The sequence below is a fragment of the Haematobia irritans genome, chromosome 4 (assembly GCF_050003625.1).
Source record: "Haematobia irritans isolate KBUSLIRL chromosome 4, ASM5000362v1, whole genome shotgun sequence".
Lineage (NCBI taxonomy): Eukaryota > Metazoa > Arthropoda > Insecta > Diptera > Muscidae > Haematobia > Haematobia irritans.
In genome coordinates, this window is record NC_134400.1 from 45104363 (window position 1) to 45120725 (window position 16363).

General features: G+C 34.4%; 1 protein-coding gene across 3 annotated transcripts; it reads left to right on the plus strand.

Moving 5' to 3' along the window:
- The first annotated feature begins 3716 nt into the window (after positions 1-3716).
- Apt1 (Acyl-protein thioesterase 1) lies at positions 3717-14539 on the plus strand. 3 transcript variants are annotated; one of them, XM_075308448.1, is made up of 7 exons: positions 3717-3865; positions 4090-4339; positions 4437-4468; positions 8493-8880; positions 8941-9096; positions 9166-9183; positions 14186-14539. In XM_075308448.1, the coding sequence occupies exons 2-7, from the start codon at positions 4289-4291 to the stop codon at positions 14261-14263; spliced, it is 723 nt and encodes a 240-aa protein (XP_075164563.1). In that variant the 5' UTR covers positions 3717-3865; positions 4090-4288; the 3' UTR covers positions 14264-14539. The 3 variants fall into 3 exon arrangements, with proteins under 3 accessions (XP_075164563.1, XP_075164561.1, XP_075164562.1); XM_075308446.1 differs by having other exon boundaries at positions 3824-3946; XM_075308447.1 differs by having other exon boundaries at positions 3827-3934.
- The last annotated feature ends 1824 nt before the right edge of the window (positions 14540-16363 follow it).

A 16363-nucleotide genomic window follows, 5' to 3' on the forward strand; every position in this document is an offset into this window, starting at 1 on the left:
TCATCGCTACATCAGTTTCCAATTAGATGTTCATACCACCAAGACCATATTTCCGCCAAATGTTAAGAAAGCTGATTGGAATAGGTATAGGGAATCGTTCAATATGATGATACCGGAAATACCAGAGACAAATATGAGCACTGTGCAAGATATTGAAAACGCAGTGGAGAGGATTACTAAGGCCTTCAACATCTCACTGAAAGCTGCATGCCAAGGGGAAAAAATCGACCACCATGGTGGTCTACGGAGTTAAGTAATATGAGGAAATCCTGTAGGAAGCTCTTTAACAAAGCAAAGTCCACCAGAGCTCCTGAGGATAGGGACGCTTACAAGAAGAATCTGAAAGAATACAAGCGAGAACTGAGAAAGGCTCAGCATAACTCTTGGAATAATTACTGCAGCAGTATTGAAAATACGTCCGAGGTTCCAGACTGCGGAAGGTACTAGCATCCACTAACTCCGCTCCAGGTTTCATTAAAACATCGGTGGGCAATAGGACAACGTCCAGTGAGGAGACGCTGGTGGTACTATTGGACACACATTTTCCTGGAAATCAGACGGTCGAACCATGTTCTGGCGGTGCCACAGGGGCTCAGCGGCCGCTTCCTATCGATGAAATTGTATCGGAATCTAGAATAAAATTGGCGTTAAATAGCTTTGGACCATTCAAATCCCACGGACCTGATGGAATTACTCCGACGGAGTTACAAGCAGTGACTGACAGAATCATCCTCTGGTTGTCGGCGATATATATAGGATGTATCAACTTAGCATATATCCCAGGAAAGTGGAGGGAAACAAAAGTCGTTTTCATACCTAAAACGGGAAAAGCCTCTCATACGAGTGCGAAGGATTTCCGACCAATCATCTTATCCTCATTCCTACTTAAGACTCTGGAGAAGATGATAGATGTTTATCTTAGAACTAGCGTCGATTCAAGTTTGCTCTCGAAACGACAGCATGCATACTCGAAGGGCAGGTCTACTTAGACCGCATTACATGAACTAGTCAACTTTATTGAAAGCACACTATCTGTCAATGAGTACACAATCGGCGTTTCTAGACATCGAAGGGGTGTTCAACAACATCCATCCGAGCTCGATTTGAAATGGACTGACAACTCTGAACGTTGATCCATGTATACTTAGGTTGTTGGACGAACTTTTAACAAAGAGACGTATTTCAGCCACACTAAGACAAGCAAACATACAAAGGAAAGTGAACATAGGCACTGCCCAAGGAGGAGTTCTATCAATTCTTCTTTGGAATGTTGCTATAACCAACCTTCTGGTTTCCCTAGAAAAAGAAAGGATAAAAGTGCTGGCATGCGCAGATGATGTGGCGCTATCAGTCAGGGGAAAATTCCCATCCACAATCAGAGATATTATAAAGAGAGCACTCCGGACGACTGAGAAATGGGCGAAAGATAATGGTTTTGGGGTAAATCCTGCAAAGACAGAACTAGTCATGTACTGCAAAGATCGCAAAACTCCCATGGTTAGGCCCATTTCCTTAGGGGGTATTGAAATTCCCTTTACTGAGTGTACAAAATACCTTGGCGTTATTTTGGACAGGAAGCTGAACTTTAAGCTTAATATTGAAGAAAGGGCGAGGAAAGCAACGGTAGCTTTGTACTCGTGCGAAAAGGCAATAGGAAAAAAGTGGAGCCTAAAACCGAAAATTGTGCATTGGCTATACACGGCAGTGGTTAGACCTATAATGCTATATGGTGTTGTAGTCTGGTGGCCGGCACTTCACCAGCCGACAAATTTAGACAAAGTTCAGCGTATGGCGTGCTTGTGTATCTCAGGCGCATTCAGTAAGACAGGAACAAATTCCCTTAATGTCATACTGCATCTATTGCCTTTAGACATTTTGGCCAAACAGTCAGCTGCAACATCGGATGTACGGTTGCGCGAGCTATCGCTGTGGTCAGAAAAAGTTACGGTCACAGTTCGGTCCTCAAAATAATGCCAGATGTACCTAACGTAGTGGATTATACTTTGGCGACACCACTTTTCGACAAAAAGTTTGAAACTCTAATTCCCAACCGTGAGGCGTGGTGCACACAGGCCCCGGGGAATAAACGATTTATAGGTTTCTACACTGATGACCCCAAATTGGATGGACAAGTGGGTTTCGGAGTATATTCTAAAGATCTGGAACTTCGAATAGCGAAAAGATTGCCTAATCACTGTAGCGCTTTTCAGGCTGAAATATTACCAATAAGAGAGGTGGCGAATTGGCTGAGAACTAATGTTCCAAAAAATGTTGGCATTAATATATACTCAGACAGTCAACCTGCAATAAAATCCTTGGACTCTGTGTTCCTTAACTCGAAAACGGCCATCGACTGCCGCAAATCTCTCAATGAGATGGCTGAGCAGCACAATATTCACCTAATATGGGTGCCTGGCCATAGAAACATACCGAGGAACTGCCAAGCGGATGAGTTGGCGAGGCTAGGGACTACCTTACATATTCCATGGGAACTAGAATCTGTTGATATTCGTCCTGTGTGAGAAGACTGTTATGATGGCAAATGTTCGATGGGAGAATTGCAAGGGTTGTAACGACACCAAACAAATATGGTCCCATTTAAACTTAAACCGCACACTAGATATGCTAGAGTTCTCGAGACGTCAGATATCACTCCTGATATCTGCTATAACGGGTCGCTGCCTGATAGACGATTTTGCAAAAACTATTGGCGTATAATGTATAAGTATAATGACTATTGTATGAGTTGTCACCTCTTGAGTGAGTGTCCTGCATTTTGTGTAAGGCGTAAGCAAATGTTAGGAGCATATAGCTTTGGATTACTGGCGGACCTGGAAAACGTTAACTTAAGCAGTCTGCTAATGTTTTTGGAACAATCTGGTTGGTTCAACAGAAGAAAACAATCGAGAAGGTTCAGCGGTTAAAAGTAGAAGTGACCATATGTAATAGGTACTTTTAGTTAATGTGGTATCACAATGGACTGAATAGTCTAAGCGAGCCTGAATCTTAATCGGGCCGCCACTTTAACCTAACCTAACCTTAACCAACGCCCAACAGAGTTTACGTTAGTAAATATAATAATGGATTTCTTATGGGTAGCAGAAATTTAGATAATATCACTAATTAAAATTTCGCTGGAAAATGGGATTATTGTGGAGGCGGAAATTTTGATAGAGATGCATACCGGTCTTTAAACATATGCAAACAATAGCATCCCTTATTATATAGCAGGCTTTGTGTGGGAGATAAGGTAATTTTTGGGTGCTAAAAGTTTTTCAGAGTATAAATTTCTGAAACAGTTTCGTCATGTGTGCCCTATGATAACTATATGTAGATAGTCGACAAAACCAATTTTGAAAAAGATTTCTTGTAAATTCGGTTAGGCATTATTTTCGATTGTTTACGTTTTTCTTCCTCAAAAAATACATGTCAGAACTGTGCTATTGACACACAAACGGAATTTCAGCTACAGGTGCACATCGGGCTTAAATTGGTCCGTTGATTTGTACATACTTGCGTAGTGTTGTCACAACGTATTCACGCATGATGCGTACGCAGTGCGCACAAAGTTAGGGCTAGCATTGAATTGCGGTATTGACACTTTTTTCGCAAACAACTGATGGCAATAATTATAACAACAATTTCTCAACTTGAATATTTCCTAATTGTTTGAAAAATTGTCGAATTTTAGCATTTTTCAAATGTTTGTGTATATTGGGATAGTATTGAATATATTGAGTACACATTTAATTATAACGAGTACTCAAAAAATTAGTAAGTAACGAGTAGTAATCAAATACTTGCTACTTTTCCAACACTAGTAAACAGCTGATGGCAATAATTATATCGGAAAATTAATTATAAGGCAAGTTATTCATCTATATAATTATCTAAATTTACAAATAGTTTAGAATAGTGTGTTTTTACCTTCATGGTATGTAGTTACGTAAGTTTTCCTTGGAGTTTTGTGGTGATAGTTCTTCATATCCTTATTATGATGTGTGGAGGGGTAGTTGGAAAATATTTTTAAGGACCCATTGATTTTTATTTTTATAAAAGAAAAAAATGTATTTACATATATCGTTACAGTTATTCCTCCCAGGTTGTGGTGTAAACTTTGTTACATTTTGATCATACGAATTTGTTGGAGCTAAACGCACTTATCAGCCATCCAACTCAGCGGTCAGTTGTGGTGTACCTGGAAATAGAGAAAAAAGAAAAAGAAATACAACAACGTCACATAACACACAGTTTAATCTTTTTTAAGTTATAGCGATAAATTTTAAAGATGTCGCTTGGAACCGTAATTGTAGAGGCTACAGCAAAGCACACCGCAACGGTAAGTTATTGAATTTTCCAATGACACATTTGACATTCTTCGCACTCATTCTCCTCATTACGCCTATGTGGTTTCTTCTCTTGTATTGTATTTGCAGTTAATTTTTATGCATGGTCTTGGAGATACCGGGTATGTTTAATATCGTTTTGTTTTATTACATAAAATATATATATATTATCAAAACTGAAATATATATTATGATATAGAACTGAAAACACATGTATCCAGGACGAATCTTATGTATTATCCACAATGGATCTAAAAACAAAAATTATACTATAGACAGTAACAGCTTAAAGCTGAGTACTATGTTCAGTTTTCAAGCTGAAAACCAGCTTGTTTTCACGGTTACTTTTTTAATTAACTAAATTAGAAATATAAAATTATTTGCAATCAATTCCTTGGATCTTTTCCATCCATTATTTGGCAAGACTCGATCAAAATATAACCGTCTTCATAAACATATTTGTACTTTTATTTTAGTGTTTTGGTGAAAAAACCGAACATAGTACTCACCTTAAGATTGTAAGATTAGATATACAAATCCCAGATTTTTGTCCTACATAAACCACTTTAGGTATGGATAGGTTTTTATAGGGACTATATTTTGTTGTGGAGCGGTATGAACCGTGATAGTTAGAGAAGAAGTCAAATCTGGGAATCGGAGTATATGGAGGCTATATATAGACCGACAAGAAATTACGTATCAAATGATATACCAAAATTTAACCAGATCAGACGAGATTTGCAGCTGAAACTAATGACGGGGCCTGCAACTACAACCCAAGCTACATAAACAAAAACTTGTGTAAAATTTCAAATTTCTAATATAGGTGGGAACCGTGTACGGCATTCGAGTTGAAAATCACTTTATTCTGAAATAATCAAAATTATAAATGAAAACAAACATATTCCTGTAAAGTCTTGCCGAAATATGTTAGCTATGAGGTTACCCTGTAGGAAATGTCAATAGTGAAACTGTAGTGAATCACTATTGACTATGTCACCAGTACTACTGACAAAGTATACCCCACACAATATATTTTGCTATAGACATTTAACATATGCTTGTCATTGAAAATCCACTACTGACAATAGAACTACTGACTAGATGGTACTTATGGGACCATATGGAGACATTGGAACTAATGAGTCAGTAGTACTTTATCGTTACTTTAGTCAACACTTTTGGATTTTTTTTTTGTAAAAGTAAGTTTAGTGTTTTGATTTAATTTATATTTTTTATGTTGTGTATTTGCAAAAGATTAACATACAATAAAATCGAATCACATGTGGGTCCTATAGCTAGTTCAAAAAATCGATCAAGTTGTCCCGTTGTCATCGCTTCCAGCTTTCTTATTTTGTGACATTTATCTGACAATTCTGCACAACTAGAAATAACGAATGAAAATAGAAAAATTAATAATATATAATATAATACGTTGCTTAAACAGATTTTACCTATCATACCCGCAAATATCTAGGTTTTCCTTCTTTAAATTAACCAGTAGTTCCTCTGGCCAATTTCTGGTTGATGCTGTTTCGATTAACCACTATTTTAACTCGAAAATTCTAATTTCTGTTTGTCCTATCCCTCAAAGATGCAATAAAATGTCCTCCGAACTCTGCACAGGCTCACTGTCCTCTCCGAAGTTTTTTTTGCGATATTTATATACGATTGTTTTTTCACTAGTCTTTTTAAATTTCTTTTGCTCATATTTTTTTTACAGCTGTCAAAAATGTCTACCAAGTGTAGACAATTTGTTGACTATGTCACCATAATAGTTGACAAAAGTGGTGACTTTGAGACATTAGACCCCAGTCTTCCTACAGGGTATATACAACTAATAATACGAATCCAACAAATTTTTCATCCTCTTCTAACACTGTTCTGGATTTGTTCTTTGTCAATAATTTGTCTGACGTCCTTCTAGACGACCAGATTTCGGCTTCTTGTTTCTCAAAACATGACCTTATTTTCCTGTTTAAAAAAATTGAGCTTCAAAAGGATCAGATCGAATACACGTACCGTGATTTCCATAATTTGAATTATATTGAACTGCAGATTATGTTTGGCATGACATGTACGAACTCATCTCTGTTGACCAGCAATTTAATTTTTTGCAAAATGCTATATGTGAACTTTAACGCAACTGTGCCTATTAAGAGGGTCAAAGTAAAATCAAGTGCTAAACCATGGTTTAACGACACAATTAAGACTGCTATTAGGGAAAGGGATATTGCATACCCTCGATGAATATTAAAAGTAGTTTTCTATATATATTTTTTATTCTATTAATATTAATTTTTATTTTATTTATTTTAGTTTTTACGTATTTCCTTTTTATCTTTATTTATTATAAGTCGGAGATGTTTTAACATTTATAATCCTGCACTGTAATTATAAAATTTAATCTTGTTGTGTAGGTACACAATAAAAATGAAATGAAGATGAAATTAAATCTCAAGGAACAAGAAATCGCGCATCAATCAATTTATCTGCATTATATTGAATTGTTTTAATAAAGTAACCGTGAAAAGCGAACATATTTCTGGCTTTATCGTGCTATGTTCGAATCTTGGCGTTATTTCAACAGATAGTGGACTGGTTAAGTATAGTGGCAGCCCTATATTTAAGGCTCACTTAGACTATACAGTTCACTGTGGTGAACTTCTCTCTTATCACTGAGTACTGTCCGTTTCCATGTTTAGTTTAATGACGAAGGACCTCCATGTTTCGATATTCGGTTTCGCAAATCGCAAGAATTTAGTTTTCTTATAAAGAAAAAATTGTTATCCTTTTTCTGAATGTCGAACGAGCTCTATCGATCGACTGAAATGTATTGACAGCTGAGTTGTGGTTAAAAATGCTGTTTGTTACATTTCAGTCGATCTATAGATCTCGTTCGACATGCAAAAACAGGCTGTGAGATAATATCGTAATTAAATTCAATTTGTATTTGAACTTCTTATCAAAGAGAACAATGTTTTTTTTTTTAATTTTAAATTTGTATGCTTTAGGGTTAAGAATTGCGTTTCCGAATATCTATGAGGTCTGGTACCAATAAGGGGTCTGAGATTACGAACATAATGACAAAGTTAGCATATCCTCATCCTAGTGGAAAGTGGGTGGTATAAAAATGTTTATTTACTTATGAATGTCACAAGATAAAATTATTTTTTACGTAAATAACAAACTAACAAAACTTATCCCATTAATAAAAAGAAATTTCGGACAAGTTTGGAAACCAAAAAAAAAATGGCTTTGTGAGACAGATATAGATAGATTTCCTTAATGCCATTTTGCACTTATTGCCCTCAGATATATTAGGCAAAAAACTATTTCTTTGTTTTCAATCACGAAATTAATTTATTCAATTCATTTTTAATTAAAACTTCTTCAATCACAGAAATGATGGTATCAATGAACAACGTCAATTAAAAAACTAATTGATACAATTAATTTTCATGATTGATTTTTATTTTAATTAAAAAATTACTTGAATGATTTATATACTTATTTCTGTGTTGAATCGAATCAAAGTAAATTCTCCAGTTACAAAAACACTAAATTAAAAGTACAAAAATACATATGAAGCCGTTTATATTTTTATCAAGTCTTGTCAAATTATGTACGGAACATATCCAAGGCATTGATTGCGAAACATTTTATACTTCTAATTTAATTGATTCAAAAAAGTAACCATGAAAATAATCTTATTTTCTTGAAAACTGAACATTTATTTATGTATTTATCAATATATGAAAAATGAACAAGACACATTTAAATAGAAAATTTTCTACTATAACAAAATAAAATTAAAAATAAAAAAATCTTTACCACATTCCTTGTTTCTCTACCTTTTAACCCATTTTTTTAATTTTTGCATAACTCATTTCTTATCATTTGAATTAGAAATCCTGATTTTGTTTAAATTTTTCGTTTTGTCTTAAATTTTCCCATGTTAAAGGTTTATTACAGTTCATATATAGAAAAATTATTGCCTAAAGGGGATTATAATAAGTTAACATCGGGCCACAAACTGATGTTTTTCTCAAAATTTGTACCAGAAGATAGATTTTTCGCAGCTTTCTAGAATGGAAACAATTTTACTTTATAATTCAAAAAATTCTTATAACATTTCTTTTTCAGTCATGGCTGGAGCAGTGCTTTGGCTGCCATAAGACCAGCATGCATGAAAGTTGTATGCCCTACAGCCCCAACACAACCAGTTTCCTTGAATGCTGGCTTTCGCATGCCATCATGGTTTGATCTCAAAACCTTAGACATCTCAGGGCCCGAAGATGAGGAAGGAATTAGAAATGCTTCTGCAAGCATACACACCATGATCAATACAGAGATTGAAAAAGGTGTACCAGCCGAGCGTATTGTTCTAGGTGGTTTTTCCCAGGGTGGAGCTTTAGCCTTATATTCGGCTTTGACATATAACAAACCGTTGGCAGGTGTTGTGGCGCTATCTTGTTGGTTGCCCTTGCATAAACAATTTCCTGGTTTGAAGACAAATTCTGATGAAATACCAGTAGGTCTTCTTTCAGACTATTATGGGGAATATTGGACTTATTTGATTTTTTTTTTTTAGATATTCCAATGTCATGGAGATTTTGATCCTGTGGTCCCATATAAGTTTGGCCAAATGAGTGCTAGTTTTTTGAAAAATTTTATGAAAAATGTTACTTTTAAAACCTATAACGGTCTATCACATTCATCATCCGATGAAGAAATGGAAGATATTAAGGTAAATTTAAATTTGATTTTTAATAAAAAATTCCTATGTTTTAATTTTCTTCATTTTTATCTCTTTCAGGATATTCTTGCAAAATGGGTAAATTAAATTGAAAACAAAAATTATTTAGTTTGTTTTTCTCTCTCAATTCCAAACCTCTATGTAAATTAAAAGTATTACATATTACAAGATTGAGTTTTCCAGACTAAACAAAAATGTAGTAAAATGGGCAATAAAAAATACCTAATCCAGAAATCTTAAAAAAAACACCAGAATTTTTTAAATTACATTTTAATAATACCAATGTTGTGGCACGACATATTTTTCTAAGTTTAAGCCATAACCTCAAAATTGAGTTCTAAATATTTTAGGGTAAAATAAAAAAGTCTTGGCCCATTCCCATAGTTAATTTACGTCCTATTTCTCTATGCCTGTAATTTATATAGGTGAGTACTATCTTCGAGTTTTCCACGAAAACACTAAATTAAAAGTAAAAAAATATATATGAAAACAATTACATTTTTATCAAGTCTTGTCAAATTACGGATGGAAAAGATTCTAGGCATTAATTGCAAAACATTTTATATTTCTAAATTAATTGGTTTAAACAAGTAACCGTGACATCCATCTGGTTTTCAGCTAGAAAACTGAACATAGTACTTACCTTATGTGACAAAAATTAAATGCAAAATTATATATGAATTTATAAACAATCATTGAAAATGTTTTAGATTCGAAATTAAATCTCAATCCATGGGTAATTTGTATCACTAACCCCCATTTTCATGAAGCTCCGTTAGTGCTACGTTAGCTAACGAAATTTTAAACCGTACTATCGACATATCTGTCATCTTGCCTATATATTTCATATGACAGTTAGGACATTAACCGCTGAAATTATTTTCAGTAAAAGTTAACCGGAGAGAAGATATTTGCAATTTACTTCCTGTTAACTGGGAGTTAAAGCCTAACGGAGCTACATGAAAGAGGCCGTAAGTATTTATTTGAACAAGTAATTTGTATCCCAGCCTACTGCAAGATCAAATTGCTATTGCCTATTTGTTCGCGAATTTAGAAGTTGTTATGCCCTGCGCCACACTGTGGAACAGGGTATTATAAGTTAGTGCATATGTTTGCAACACCCAGAAGGAGACGAGATAGACCCATGGTGTCTTTGGCAAAAATGCTCAGGGTGGGCTCCTGAGTCGATATAGCCATGTCCGTCTGTCCGTGAACACATTTTTGTAATCAAAGTCTAGGTCGCAGTTTTGGTCCAATCGACTTTAAATTTGGCACAAGTATGTGTTTTAGCTACTGATTTTGGAAGAATTCGGTACAGATTTAGATATAGCTCCCATATATATCTTTCGCCCGATATGGACTAATACGGTCCCAGAAGCCAGAGTTTTACCCCAATTTGGTTGAAATTTTGTACAGGGAGTAGAATTAGCATTGTAGCTATGCGTGCCAAATTTGGTTGAAATCGGTTCAGATTTAGATATAGCTCCAATATATAGCTTTCGGCCGATTTACACTCATATGACCACAGAGGCCAATTTTTTGCTCCGATTTAGTTGAAATTTTGCACAGGTAGTAGAATTAGCATTGTAGCTATGCGTGCCAAATTTGGTTGAAATCGGTTCAGATTTAGATATAGCTCCAATATATAGCTTTCGGCCGATTTACACTCATATGACCACAGAGGCCAATTTTTTGCTCCGATTTAGTTGAAATTTTGCACAGGGAGTAGAATTAGCATTGTAGCTATGCGTGCCAAATTTGGTTGAAATCGGTTCAGATTTAGATATATCTCCCATATATAGCTTTCGCCCGATTTACACTCATATGACCACAGAGGCCAATTTTTAACTCCGATTTAGTTGAAATGTTGCACAGGGAATAGAATTAGGATTGTTGCTACGTGTGCCAAATTTGGTTGAAATCGGTTCAGATTTAGATATAGCTCCCATATATAGCTTTCGCCCGATTTACACTCATATGACCACAGAGGCCAATTTTTAACTCCGATTTAGTTGAAATTTTGCACAGGGAGTAGAATTAGCATTGTTGCTATGCGTGCCAAATTTGGTTGAAATCGGTTCAGATTTAGATATAGCTCCCATATATAGCTTTCGACCGATTTACACTCATTTGACCACAGAGGCCAATTTTTAACTCCGATTTAGTTGAAATTTTGCACAGGGAATAGAATTAGGATTGTTGCTACGTGTGCCAAATTTGGTTGAAATCGGTTCAGATTTAGATATATCTCCCATATATATGTTTTTCTGATTTCGACAAAAATGGTCAAAATACCAACATTTGCCTTGTAAAATCGCCACTGCTTAGTCGAAAAGTTGTAAAAATGACTCTAAGTTTCCTAAACTTGTAATACATATATATCGAGCGATAAATCATAAATAAACTTTTGCGAAGTTTCCTTAAAATTTCTTCAGATTTAAATGTTTCCAATATTTTTTTCCACCCTAGTGCATTAGCCGACTTAAATTTTGAGTCTATATATTTTGTAGAAGTCTATCAAATTCGGTCCAGATCGAGTGATATTTAAATGTATGTATTTGGAACAAACCTTTATATATATCCGCCAACACATTTGACGGATGTGATATGGTATCAAAAATTTAGATCTACAAAGTGGTGCAGGGTATAATATAGCCTGCCCCGCCCGACTTTAGACTTTCCTTACTTGTTAAGTGAAAGGAAATATTTTACATAACATTACATACGTAATTATTTGACCCACAAAGACAGAGGACGGGAGCCACCGTGGTGCAATGGTTACCTTGCCCGCCTTGCATACACAAGGTCGTGGGTTAGATTCCTACTACGACCGAACACCAAAAAGTTTTTCAGCGGTGGATTATCCCACCTCAGCAATGCTGGTGACATTTCTGAGGGTTTCAAAGCTTCTCTAAGTGGTTTCACTGGAATGTGGAACGTCGTTCGGACTCGGCCATAAAAAGGAGGTCCCTTGTCATTGAGCTTAACATGGAATAGGGCAGCACTCAGTGATGAGAGAGAAGTTCACCACTGTGGCATCACAATGGACTGAATAGTCTAAGTGAACCTGATACATCGGGCTGCCACATAACCTAACCTAACCAAAGACAGAGGACTTTGCGGGCATTCAGGCTTCATCCACATAGGGTACTTAATTTTATGGTATCTGGAGAGGACCCCTTGCCTTGTTCTGTTGAAAAATATCATAAATAAAAAAAATAAATAAAAGAATAAAATAATAAACATAAATAATAAAACATTGTAAAATCAATAAAAAAGAAGAGATTGCCCCACGACAATTAGGAACTTAATGTTTGGGTTAACCGCTCCTTCTACCGGGAGGGATTTATCCCTGCAGATCATGCGGTAAAATAAGGGAACCTATTTTCTGGAAGAGAGTAGAGAGTCAACAAATATATTGTATTAGCAGTGTAAATATATGACAAAAGTTGAACAAATGAATATTTTTTAGTAAGTTTAAAATTACTCAAATTTAAAAGTATTCAACCTAAAAGTTTAGAGAATAAAAAAGTGTTGTTTTTGTAGAAGTGATATTATCTGTCGTATTTTGTCATGATTGCTAATTACACCAATAAACAAACAATGGTCATGGAACTGCTATACGTACATATTTCGGAATTATTTGCTTCACAAGACTAAAAACAAAATTAGTAACTCATTGCAGTACTCGCTACTCTCCAAAGTTATCATAATTAAGAAATATGGACATTTCATATCGATCATTTTTGTGAAGTAGTTAATTTCTAAATTTTTATAATATTTCAAAAAAAAAAAACATGGTAGACAGCTTTAGCAAAAATTCCGCTATCCATATTTGCTAGCGAAAATTCCCTGATGCGTTTTTTTCGATTGTTCTTGTCATAATTTGAAATACATGAATAACTGCATTATCGGCATACAAGGTGTAGTATATCGGGCTTAAAACCACGGTTGCCACTCGAGCCATAAATAATCTAGCAAAATTTGGAGAAAATATTACCAAACATTTATCACAATGGACTGAATAGTCTAAGTGAGCCTGAATCTTAATCGGGCTGCCACTTTAACCTAACCTAACAATCAAAAAAATCTTATTTTTTCAAAATTTTATTTCTATAGAGAATTTAGCCAAAATTATATTTCTATAGAATATTTAGTCAAAATTATATTTCTATAATTTTTTTTTTTATTTCTATAGAAAATTTTGCTAAAATTTAATTTCTATAGAAATTTTTGTCAAAATTTTATTTCTATAGAAAATTTTGTCAAATTTTGCCTTTTGCCTTTTTGTTTGGTTAATTTGTGTTTAATTTCTTTTGTTAAAGTTAATTTCTCTGAAGACGGACAACAATGGTGTTCGAAATATTGGAAAGAATTAAAAATAAAACACTATAAAAACTAAGATTTTATTTTGTTTTATTACAACATGATCTCAAGCCTTACAAACTCTGCAAATAATTATATTAAAAGGTCAACTATATGACAACTACAAAAAAAAATATTTCTACAGAAAATTTTGTCAACATTTTATATCTATAGAAAATTTTGCCAAAATTTTATTTCTGGAGAAAGTTTTGTCAACATTTCAAGAGAAAATTTTGTCAAAATTTATTTCTATGGATAATTTTGTCAACATTTTATTTCTTTAGAATTTTTTGTCAAAATTTTATATCTATAGAAAATTTTGTCAAAATGTTATTTCTATAGAAAAATTGTGAGGTACCTCTTAGTTGGAGAGTAATATTTGACAAAATCTACCAATACATCAAGAATTCTACCAAACAGTAAAAAAATCTACCATTTTTGGCAACCGTGCTTGAAACCCCACAGTGAACGGTCTTATCGGCATAAAAACTAATTTTTGGATATTATTGAATATGGAGATGTAAAAATTATTTCCAAACAAATTTTGAATAATATTTCCATGTCATTAGTGGATATCATACATTTTTTATTCGGTTATATTTTCGTTTAAATAATTCTCCCCACCCATATAATGTCAAAGCATTTTAATAACATTTAACCTTTACGGTAGAAAATATTCTTTTTTATGTTTTACTTTCTCTTTTTTGTCTTTCAGACCAATGATTTTAGTAATATAACCCCTCGTAGACGTTCCACGGCCTCAAATGTGGAACAATGTTGCCATATTTTATAGCTCATCCAAAGTATTTAATTAATTACCAGGCGTGTAAGACTGAACTGATTCATATTGTAACCGATACATGCCTGTCTCCTTCTCCTGCTTGCTAATACTCATACTATTTATTTAGTAAATATCTTGTTATTTATGTTTTATTTCTATTTTTATTTTTGTTATTTCCTCTTATTAAAAAAGAGAAGAATACCTGTAATAATTATTTATAATTTATTAAATATTTCTATTGATAGGCTGCATCATTATAATTGTTAGAATATACTATTTTATAAAGTATTAATTTTGTATAGATAATTGCTATGTGTACATACAGATTTTTAATGGTTAATTTTAGTCATGACATTGGTCAACATTTAGAGCAATAATTTTCATTATCATGAAAAAAAAAACAAAACAAAACAAAACAATATGAAATCGGAACTTTTTGGAAAATATTAAAACTTTATATTCCTAATAGTCAATCAATTTTTTGTTCAATTGTGAAATGGATAATGTTAAAAAGGCTAAAAGGATTTTGAAAGTGTACTGTCAATGTGAATACCGTTTAAAGCTTGATGGAATAGGACAGGTTGTGTCAGTTCTACACAAACAACATTTTTGTGCTCGAAACGTTAAAGGTGGGACCGTTCTCGGGTCGAAATGATTGTTCTATATATGGGGGCTATATCAAAACATGGTCCGATTCACATCATATTCGGCACAGCTATTTTGAATGTCATGCAAATCGCATACAAATTGCGATTTATAGAAGACCAATAAGTCAAATCGGGAGATCTGTCTATATGGCAGCTATACCAAACCATGGACCCAAACATACCATATATAGCCGTCCTATTTGAGGACCTACAATACCTCTATATTTTGAATTTCATACAAATCGGATAAAATTGCGGTGTCGAGAAGCCCATGAAGTCAAATTAGGAAATCGGTCTATTGGGGGCTATGCCAAAACACACAATATTAGGCTCACTTGTTTAAGGTCCTATAATACCTTTAGGTTTTCAATTTCATGTAAATCGGATAAGAATTGCATTGTCCCAGGGACAGATCTTTTTAGATCCTTATGATCGTATTAAAGGTGGCTATTAAGTTCGAATTTAGCCGATAAAAACCCATATTTTTACGATTACTTTTCTCTAATAATCCATTATAAATAGTAAAGGGTGATTTGTTAAGAGCTTGATAACTTTTTTTTTTAAAAAAACGCATAAAATTTGCAAAATCTCATCGGTTCTTTATTTGAAATGTTAGATTGGTCCATGACATTTACTTTTTGAAGATAATTTCATTTAAATGTTGACCGCGGCTGCGTCTTAGGTGGTCCATTCGGAAAGTCCAATTTTGGGCAACTTTTTCGAGCTTTTCGTCCGGAATAGCCCGAATTTCTTCGGAAATGTTGTCTTCCAAAGCTGGAATAGTTGCTGGCTTATTTCTGTAGACTTTAGACTTGACGTAGCCCCACAAAAAATAGTCTAAAGGCGTCAAATCGCATGATCTTGGTGGCCAACTTACCGGTCCATTTCTTGAGATGAATTGTTCTCCGAAGTTTTCCCTCAAAATGGCCATAGAATCGCGAGCTGTGTGGCATGTAGCGCCATCTTGTTGAAACCACATGTCAACCAAGTTCAGTTCTTCCATTTTTGGCAACAAAAAGTTTGTTAGCATCGAACGATAGCGATCGCCATTCACCGTAACGTTGCGTCCAACAGCATCTTTGAAAAAATACGGTCCAATGATTCCACCAGCGTACAAACCACACCAAACAGTGCATTTTTCGGGATGCATGGGCAGTTCTTGAACGGCTTCTGGTTGCTCTTCACTTCAAATGCGGCAATTTTGCTTATTTACGTAGCCATTCAACCAGAAATGAGCCTCATCGCTGAACAAAATTTGTCGATAAAAAAGCGGATTTTCTGCCAACTTTTCTAGGGCCCATTCACTGAAAATTCGACGTTGTGGCTCGTTAGTAAGTCTATTCATGATGAAATGTCAAAGCATACTGAGCATCTTTCTCTTTGACACCATGTCTGAAATCCCACGTGATCTGTCAAATACTAATGCATGAAAATCCTAACCTCAAAAGAATCACCCTTTACAAAC